The 10,164-nt window shown below is 38.3% G+C and overlaps 1 protein-coding gene, 1 long non-coding RNA gene and 1 pseudogene across 3 annotated transcripts; all 3 read left to right on the top strand.

Annotated features, from left to right (window-relative positions):
* On the top strand, positions 1-3,290 carry LOC126598460 (uncharacterized; annotated as a pseudogene).
* A 450-nt stretch (positions 3,291-3,740) lies between these two features.
* Positions 3,741-4,386, top strand: LOC126598478 (uncharacterized). Its single transcript, XM_050264842.1, has one exon. The coding sequence runs from the start codon at positions 3,845-3,847 to the stop codon at positions 4,166-4,168; it is 324 nt and encodes a 107-aa protein (XP_050120799.1). The 5' UTR covers positions 3,741-3,844; the 3' UTR covers positions 4,169-4,386.
* Positions 4,387-5,106: 720 nt separating this feature from the next.
* Positions 5,107-10,046, top strand: LOC126598492 (uncharacterized). 2 transcript variants are annotated; one of them, XR_007614859.1, is made up of 9 exons: positions 5,107-5,192; positions 5,602-5,646; positions 6,469-6,614; positions 6,997-7,037; positions 7,405-7,513; positions 8,258-8,368; positions 8,815-9,083; positions 9,503-9,551; positions 9,956-10,046. It is a non-coding gene; the product is annotated as an uncharacterized LOC126598492 (long non-coding RNA). The 2 variants fall into 2 exon arrangements; XR_007614858.1 differs by having other exon boundaries at positions 5,119-5,192; positions 6,469-7,037.
* The last annotated feature ends 118 nt before the right edge of the window (positions 10,047-10,164 follow it).

The raw sequence follows: 10,164 nt of genomic DNA, 5'->3' as shown, positions 1-10,164 counted from the left end.
AACTTGAGTTAGGTGGGAGGAAAAACGTAATGACGAGAATGCCCTCATATCAGCAAGCCCAAGTCCAAAAGAAAGTCCAAGAAGTAGTCCCCCTGCACTGCTGCCTGGTGGTGAGTGGGACGTCCCTGGCCGCCTCCTCCTCCCTCCTCTTCCTTCCCCTGCATTTTCCAAAAATTGCCAGAAAAAATTACCAAAAATTGGTGAATATCAGATTATGGATGATCACCATCATCAGACGTTCTGGTGCCACGAGTGCGACATGAGCGTGAGCCTCCTGCCTTTGCCCACTTCTTTTTCCCGGGAGAGGGAGAGGGAGAGGGAGAGGGACACTCTTCTCTGCCCTCACTGCTTCAGCGACCTCTTGGAGCTCATGGATTCTGATTCTCTTCAGCACGACTCCCTCATCCTCCAACCGCCACCACACCAGCCACATCCCCACAGCGATAACTACCTCCTCAACAGCCCATTCCTACATCGACTCATCCACCACCTCTCCACCCACCCCATCAACCACGACGACCTCCTCCCTTCTGCCACCGCCTCTTCCTCCTCCGTTCCCCCTTCCTCCCTCCCTGCCTCCAAGGCCTCCGTCGACTCCATCCCCACCCTCAAGATCACCTCCTCCATGCTCGATCGTGACCCTCTTCTCCTCTGCGCCGTCTGCAAGGAGCAATTTCTCCACTCCGTCGACGCCAAGCAGCTTCCTTGCAACCACCTGTACCACCCCCACTGCATTCTCCCATGGCTCTCTTCCCACAGCTCTTGCCCCCTCTGCCGCTTCCAGCTCCCCACCGAAACTCAGCACCACCAGCTTCAGCTTGGCCACCATACCCCCTTGCGCTTCAACTTCGACAATGACGACGACGAGGACCTCAACGATTGGTTTACGGAATATGGGTCCTCCTCCTATGGAACCAGTCTCCGTCCCAACTACATTTCGGCCGGTGGAAGACACATGGCCAACCAAGCACATTTGGGTCCTGCCGCAGCCCCCAATTTCAATGCCAATGCCAATGCCAATGCCGATTCTTCCTTCAACGGTTGGTTTGTTTTCCTTTTCATTCTCTTTGTCGTTAATCAAATCTTATATTGTTGTTGTCTGCTCTCTGCTGTATGTGTGTTGTATTGTATTAAGTTATGAATTGCATTGCCTTTTGCTTGCATCTCTCTTAACACCCAGCTTCGTCTTTCAGCTTACTGAGTTTCTTTGATTGTTTTCTGCTCTGTACTTCACTAATCAAACAAATCAACGGTCTTATAGCTTTCAGCAAACATGATCATATCTTCTAGTCGTAATTAGCAGTTCCAAAAAACAAAGCCACCGTTTCAGACAAGTCTTTGAAGAAAGTTGAGGTCCCACCATAAAACCAATTGCCAATATGAGGAGTAGCCCAACCTCTTATTACCATGCATTCTCAACAGTCTTAACATGGACAATTCGAGATACATACACCCATTCACTACATTGCATCTAAAATTTTACAATACTTTTAAAGGAATAAAATTTAGTGAGTGTTGCTAGTTCGTTGGCTACCAAAGACTCATCATATTCATATCAATGAAAACATTATTCAGGTTTTAGATAGTTTCCAACAGTTTCCTCCATGATTTACTATACAACGTTGAGATTCTTGGATATAGAGAAGCAAAAAGCATTGGCCTTTAAGTAATTAACATTTACTGGTGTATTGGTGTATATAAATTATAAAGCTATGATTAAAACTAGAAAAGAGTTGATTTTTATGCAGGATTACTGAGTTGTAGGGTTAGAATACAATAGTAAACAATATTATGTATGGGTATGGACAACATTTTCCTGGGTTCCATTTTAGATCATACCAGATTATGCTCCCAGTGAAGTCAAGTCTCTGCAACTGCCAGTTGAGCTCATTTTGACTGTTTTGTGTGGGTGGCTTTAGTGTTATTCTTCTTCAAGCTGTTTCCTAGATGCTCCATTTTTTAGCTTTGTTAGTACTATCATGCCTAATTTATCATGGCTGAAACGTATGATCAGTGGTCAATAGTCTAGTCTGTTTACTTTCTTTTTCCTTTGGGATGCCTTTACAGGGTCTGTCCTAGAGACTTGCAAGGAAATCTACATCATTAAGAAATGACAATTGGTCAAAAAGAAAAAAAAAACTTGTAAAAGAAATATATTATTGAGTTTCAAAAGTTGAACCTTAGGCTTAGGGACATTACATGGTAAAAATTCTTATCATCGGATAAGCATACTAGGAACATATACTAATGTACTGATTTAACATGGGAAGAAGATTCAGGCCTCCACATTGAGAAGTTGTAGGGGGAAATTATATCTGTAGAGTTGAAGAAATAACTCTACTAGAAAACCATGGAAGCTTTGGAATTTGATGCATTGCATTTCGTAATATTTTGGGCCTTTCTCTTTTGAAAAAAAAGGACCTCTTTACAATGACCAGGAATGCTTTTTTTCAGATTTCTTTTTCTGTTCAAGGTAACATAAGTTGCCTCGTGTATCACCTTCAAGGTTCTGGCAAGTGCAGCCTGAAGTTGGGGTGAAATCTTGTTTTCTTTATTTTGCTTTGTTATTCTAGTAGTTTTACTCCAGTAAAAAACAAGACATTGAAATTGTCTGCATGGGGAATCTTTCGGAACATATCCAGCCTAGCTTTCTATGCTTAAATAGTGATGGCCCGAGTGGGGTTTACTTTTTATGTCACCTGAGGTACATTTTATCAATTTTGAAAAGATAAAAGAGCAAGTGTTGTAGTTTGTAGATTTAACTAATGTATCTATTTGAATATGTGAATGCAGGGAATTTATAGCAGAAGTGTTTGAGGAATGTTGATTGTCTTGATAAAACTCAAGTGTAAATCTGCAGAGGATTGTTCCTTGGTGTAGGTCAACTGTCCCCATCTCCCCCTTTCAGAGCTGGGGGTTCAATTTTCAGTTAATAAATGGAAGGATTGTCCGCCTCTTTGGTTTGGTGATGCATGAAATCAAAGTTGTTTTGAAGCAGTGGAGTTTGTGAGGTGCCTGTGGTGATGTGTTGTGGATGTGAAGCAGCTTATCCACCCAGGAATGCAACTTCTGTTTTAACAATCCACGGCTTTACATTGTGCATTGTGGCCGCCTGCCTTTTTTTTTTTCTTCTTTTTTCCTTAATTCTTTAGTTTTTTCGAGCCTAAGCCTCTTAGAATTAAATGTGCTAGTATGTTTTTTGGTTAAGAGGATGATTGAAAAGGTGAATGTATATAAGCGGATGATTGAAAAGTTGAATGGATATGATATTTGGATTTGACGATTTCCAATTTTTCCTTTAGAAATGTGATATGAATGGAGAAAAACCGTTAAAAAGGAATGGTCAAGTCAATTAGGTTTCATGTCAAGGCGTGAAAGAGAGAGAGAAATTGGTTTTGCTAAGGACCAAGTTCAAGTTCAAGTTGTGGCTAATTTTATGGTAGAGCCGTGGAAGGAATCACTAGAACGAATTCAAACTAGTTGCCTCCTTCCCTTCCCTTTCCTTGCAAACTCACATTTATTCATATATTTACAGCTCAGCTACTGGTTTACTTTTCAACTTTCAATAAATGGTCAACATAATAAGCACGTAAGCACAAGTTCTAGATTGTGACGGCAAGTCAAAAAGGTTGGCTTGCTTGCCTTCCAACATCCCATGCCATGTTTTCCATGCTCCATTTCCCCTCCCCTCCCTACCTCCTTCCCTCCCGCTCCATAATCCCATCTCTATATATATATATTTATGAATACTTGTTTGGATATATAGTTTTGCTTCCAATTCATTCATTCATTCACTCGTCCACTTCCACCCAATTAAAGTTGTCTGATTTAATTTTGGGAAATTATGATGCTGATGATGATGGAAAGCAGCTTCGCAGATGTGCTGGTGAAGGTAGGCATGTTCATCCTTGTTCAGGCCTTGGTATATCTCATCCTTTCCAACTCATCCAATATCTTCTCCAAAACTACCAAGAGGTCCCACAGCTTCAAACCAGCTCGCTCTGTTAGTATTCGCCGGATGCTTGCTGCTCTTTCTGACTTACCCGCCGGCGGCGAGCTCTCTCCTTCAACAAACTCAACGGACATGAACACGATGATGATGCACTCCCCTAACAGCAAAAGTAGTATCCAAGAAAACTCAACCGCTCGATTTTCCCAATTAAATTAAGCACATATGTATATGTGACATGTATGTCCATTTGAATTTAAATTTGTTTTTTTACACAAGATTGTTAATATTCTAGGCTAGCTATAGCCCCCACACCATTTTGCCTAAATTTGTTTGTGAGTTGAGAGATTATTCATTTGTTCTTTTGGTTTAATGTCTTGTAATATGTAATACTGGGTGTATATTGGTATTAGAATTTTGAGACATTATTTTGAAAATTGGAATGAATTTTGATACCTGTGTGTGAATGCGTGCGAGCACGCTAGAATCCAAAAAGTAATTAAATTTCACAAGGAAACCAGTCACCACCTATGATCTATCCACTAAATCCACGAGCTATTGAAATAAATTGAAAAAAAATTGCAAGTGGACAAGGGCATGATCGATCATTGATCACACTCCTAAACCAAGCGCTAATCAGAAATTCAGAATCAGTTCAAGGCTCAGGAGGCCAGGATCATCTAGGCATGGAGCTAGGCTTGTGGTCGTTCCTTTGCATACTTGTTACGGCTAAAGTTTGGGTAGAGCTCGCAAGTACTAGTTTACTTTGGTGGTTAGGGTATTTCTTTCTTCAACTCAATGCGTCTAACATTCAAATCCTCCCCTCCTCCTAATTACTTTAGTCTAAAGAAGGCTTTGAAATTGCACTGTACAAATGAATAGTTTTTGGACCCCAATTTCAATCTATTTACGGACTTGCCATTCACTAAGGATTTCGGCTGGGCTTTTTTCTTTTCAGATTTAGTTGTATGAGCTTTTTGTGGGTTTGGGCTGTGACTGGGTTGGTGGGTTTTGTTTGTGGTTGGGTTTTTCGGAGGGATGGCGACACGGGCAGGCCTAGCCTGCAACGATGCCAGCGAGAAGAGATGGTAGGTGTCGTGTGATGAGGGAGAGAAGAGAGAGAGGAGTTGTCCGATGGCATAGAGAAGAGAGAGGGGTCGTGCGACCAGAGAAAAGAGAGAGCAGGACTCCTGGAAGGAAAAATTGGAGGAGAGAGGGAGGGGTAGGATGAGCAAAGCAATAGGTAGGGCTGCCCGGAATTTGATTGAGGTTTCATCTGGTTGTGTTACGGTTGCGTAATCTGTGGTTTGCAGCGACTGTGATCATTTCCTGACAAATGTATGGAGCTGTGTTCTTTTTGGTGGGGAATTATGGTTGGTGATGTTAACAATGGATTGAGTCTTTCTGTTTGGTATGATTATATCGTTGAACAAGCATGGTTTTAAAGTGGATGCAGATGACAATTTTGTTTGCACGAGAAAATGGTTGAGTTAGTGGTTTTTAATCGTTTAATTGTTGTGCCTTTGCTATGATCCCTGTTCCAGCGGTGTTTGATTGGCGCAAATAGATTTTCATTGTTGTTTCTTAGCTGTTATTTTTGTTGCTGTTCTGTGAGTTAGTGTTAATGGCTTTGCTGTGTTTGCGATTTTCAGGAACTTGGATCGTTGGACAGAGCACTTAGCCCTTTGGCTTTTGAGGTATATTTATTTGCGGTTGTTATGGTGGAATGTGCAATCGTTATGTCTTAAGTTGAGCCTGGTTCTTTAATAAAAACAACCAAATGTATTGAGTTTTGCATGTGTTTTGCGTGAGAACACCAAGTTGTGATGTGTTCGTTGTTGTAAACATTATCAGCAACTTTGGCTTTTCATGTGTTCGCATGATAAAAACGGCTAATATATTGAGTTTGAAAATAAGGGTTTGGGGTTCACTGTCTTTCCATGTGTATAATTTTACCCTATTTTTCGTTTCTTTATAATTTCAATTATCTTTCAACAACCTAATCACTAAGCGTATTAAATTCATTGACCAGGTGATTTTGGATTCAATCCAAAAGTTCCTATTTCTCAGATTGTGTTGTATGTTCCTTTGTGGTAGTGAGATTGGTAAATAATTGCATTTTACTAAAGTATTTGACCTGCGTGTTCTGAACTTTTGAGCTCATTTCGTCTCTAAAATGTCCTCTTGGTGCTCTTACTGTGATCGTTCTTCTATTTCTTTTATTCAAAATGTTTTACATTTCTCATTTAATTGGTGTGCCATGCCCTACTTCAGTTTGTATGTTTTTTTATTTTTCGGTTATCATTTGCCATCTCGCTTCAGTTTAAGTTGTCCTTTCACCTTAGTTTATTAGACCGCAGCAGATGTTATTATGAGACCATTATATTGTAATTGATTCTGATGACGGAGGTTTATCGGAGATGAAGGATAATGCTTAAGCTTTCAGTGGTTAATATCTCTTGAGACTTTTGATTTCATTTATCTTATTGACCTTCTCTCTCTTTTTTTTCTCTCAACAGTTGGGATGAGTGGGTAGGGTTGGATCGTCTGATGAAAAACACTGACGAGACTAAGAAGAAGCACGAGTACCTCAACCAGAAACAGGGAACAGACAAGAATGCAAAGCTAATACGCACAACACATACTAAACTAAGAAGTTATCATGGTTGGGTTTATCATCTTTTAACATTTCTTTTGTTGTTGCCCAATCATGAAATTTGGATTTATTCTTGAATGTTAGATGTAGGGTGTGTAATTCTGGCATGTGACATGAACCATCCTATTTTTGGGCGAGCTTTGAGGTTTAACGGTCATACCCTTCATAGGGGTAAATATAATGGATATGGGATACTGAAAAAGTAACAACGTAGTTAACTAATTTACCAACATGCATTCTTCATTTACGATCATAACTTGAATACGGTTCTTGAATTAGGATGCCAAGAGGTTAGGTACTGAAAATATATCCTGTTTTATTAACTTCTCTTGCAATTTGAAAGTGTATATAATCTGCTTTGTTCTTACTGTTGGTATGAAATTATGTGCAGCGTCAAGAGGGAAGAAGCGAAAGAATGACTCTGTCTGTAAGGTATACCTCCAGGTCATTATACATATCTCTCTGTTCATATTATTTCCTTTTGATTCTTGCTAAATTATTGGGTTATTATATTTGTGTACGGATATTAGTGTATTTGGTAATTGGATTTCGATAATTGGAGTTCAAATATTACATTGTTATAGAGATACCAATTTCTCATATAATTGCAATTTGCATGTAGATATGTGTCATTTGATTCGATCACAAAATTTGTATCCCTTTAGCTAATAGTATGTTCATTTGCTGAACTAGGTTGGCTTTAGTTTTAGGTTTTATTATGCGGTATGCAGTTGGTCCGTTCTTGAACATATTCTCAATTTAGAACGAGAGAAACTAATGATTCTTCTCAATGTTTCAGATGGGTTTCTATAATGCGAATTTCGTGAGGTTCATAACGCTGATTTGATTCTCTCATAAGAAAGGATCTCCTCTCTGGCTTTCTGGACCAAGTCGTCGAAGCTCTCTCTGTAAGTAATTTCTCAGCCTTTTCTTCATATTTACCCCCGTCGTAGTAAAATCGGATTTCTTTGGTTAAATTGATTGCGCCAATCAGTTCATTTGCTTTCATTTTCTTAATTCTCTGCTTGGTTGCTGGGAAAGTGTTGGAAAAATGATTTAAATTTACTTCCTTTTATGTTTTCGACTTCAATCTTTGTAGTAATTGTACCTAAATGAGCTGACTTTTGTTACAGTTTTTGTGGAATTCCATCTTCTCTCTGTTATCTGATTGATCTAATTGATTTAAAATGTATATAAAAAGTGACTTCATTTTTGTTTTTTGCTCTGTTGACTTCTGAACTGTTTAATTGGATTCATTATCGAAAAAGCTGATTTTTTTAATATTTTTTTTATTTTTTTATTTTTTTTAAAGAAAAATGATTCTTGAATGCACAATGTTGATGGGTTTTTATTGCCCATCTCAAAGACTGATAAATTCACTTTTAGGGGAACATGCCTAGCATTTTTTTCCTGTGCTTTGAGCTGCAAATGTATGAGGGTTGGTCTGAATTGACGAGCATATATTTTGCGTATGCAAATGTATACTAATTTAGGATTTTGAGCATTGTGGTGGTATGATCTCATGATAAAATGTTCAAGAATATATGATTTTTTATTCTTTTGATTCAGTATCATGACTCAATTGCAAAGCACTAAACATTATAGTTAAATACTTGCATGCTAATGGTTTGGTGTAATGGTAACTCATTTAGAGAGAGAAAGTGGCAGCAGTAGTGGGGAAGGAAGAAGGACCATTCATGTTTCTGTTATCATTTCTACCATTCGAAGCTTGGGGTTTGGCTTTGGCTCCATTAGCTGTTGAGGTAATTATTAATTTGTAATTTTTTTTTCCAGTATTCGGTGAGTTTGATCATATGGGTTTCACTGCTCAACCCTTCTCTACCATTACGAACAGGTTCACTTTTTAGGGTGGGTAATTTTGTGGTTTGAAAATTATGTGTTAGAAGTGCAAGTTTGGGCTTAGAAATGGGTTTTCTGTTAAAATTTCATTTTTGTGATTTTGGGGGTTTTGTTTCAAGCAATCTCATCCTTTTAATCGGACTTTTTCCAAATTTTATTGGTGGGTGTTGGGTGCTTTTGAATTTGGTGAAATTTGTGATTTTTCAGTGCTTCAATGGTGTTTTGGAATGATTGGTATTTTGGTGTCAAATGCAACTACTTATGTGGATCTTAATTTGTAGATATCTAAGAGTGACAAATGCAACTAATTATGTGGATCTTAATTTGATGATTCATTTCTTTCACTCAGTGTGTCAGGAAATGAGTTCAACCATGGATTCGTATACATTGAAGTCCACATCAGATTTGTCTGCTCTCTGACCTGATTGAGTGAGGGAGGAGGGATAAAGCGCAGAGAGAATATGACAGAAATTGAGGAGAAAGCCCATGCTTGCAGAGAGTTCGTGAGATCTGAAGCCCATGCCTTGATGAACTCATTTAATTTGAGCACACAGAGCTCAAATCTGGTGTTCAAAAATAAGGCGGAGGCCACGAAGTTCTCAAATCCAAGATGAAAAGGTATAATCCACGCCTTTGCAACTATTTGTGTCCTTGATATATATATGCCATTAGTTGTTAAACAATAACTTTGTATGATTTTTTTTTAAGTTTATAATTTTGGTCTGTGTCTATTCCCTCAATTCTCATCCCCCCCCCCCCCCCCGGCATCCCATCTTTGTCATTGTCCATATTCTTCTCTGTGAATCAATGTCAATGTTTAATTTTCATGGGCGGTGCAAAAAAAATTTGGACTTTTTGTGATCCCACAACCCCACCCCCACATATAATTGGCTTTAAAGGGTTCTGGGTTCTGTTCTTTTATTATTTGTTTCTCTCTTTTGGACCAAAAGGGAGATTCTGTTCATTATTTCAAAGTATTATTATTTTTTAGAAATTTGAAAGATTGTTTCAAACATTTATATATAAAAGCAATGCAGTTTGGCATATCAAATCAACCTGCAGCTTTCCTGGGACTCTAATTCTTAGGTGAGTTCTTCTCTTTCTCATTTTATTGATGCTTTTTTGTTTTCCTTTCATCTAGGTTCTGTAATTTTCATATAGTTTTTTGTTCTTTTGATGCATTTGCTGGTGTGATCTTCTAACTGCTGAAGTTTATAGAGCATTTCAGTTAGATATTATTATTAAAGATTGCAGCTTTGAGCTTTTTTTCTCCTTGAATTTTACTGTTTGATTCTTGGGTGTGTTTATTTTTCTTGCTCAACAATTTTTTCTAATGCCATCAGCTGTGATGGTTAATATTCTGAATTCGTCGACTTTGATATGATTAGACTATTGCAATTAAGCATTTTGATTAGATTTCAGCAAACAACATAAGATTAGTGTGCTGGAATTCAATAAGATAGAAGTTAATAGAACACTTTGATATGCAGGAAATGCTCTGTTTGAATTGATAATTTGACACAAAATGGCCATAAAGACAATTGGTCTTATTAATGGTTGTCTTCCAGAGGAATTAAAGAAGATACCTTTTATATGCAGCTTCTGAATGGGGGGGAATTCAATGTCTTATATTGTCAAATATAATGTTATTGTGTATGTATTTACTTTGCATAAACTTGGTCTCACTTTTGATTGAATT

Source organism: Malus sylvestris, chromosome 2 (genome assembly GCF_916048215.2).
Source record: "Malus sylvestris chromosome 2, drMalSylv7.2, whole genome shotgun sequence".
Classification (NCBI taxonomy): Eukaryota; Viridiplantae; Streptophyta; class Magnoliopsida; order Rosales; family Rosaceae; genus Malus; species Malus sylvestris.
Note: the sequence above shows the minus strand (reverse complement) of the source record. Positions and strands in the feature narration are given on the sequence as shown.

Coding starts and splice junctions, on each gene's coding strand:
- LOC126598478 (XM_050264842.1), top strand. CDS start 3,845: ATGATGCTGATGATGATGGAAAGCAGCTTCGCAGATGTGCTGGTGAAG.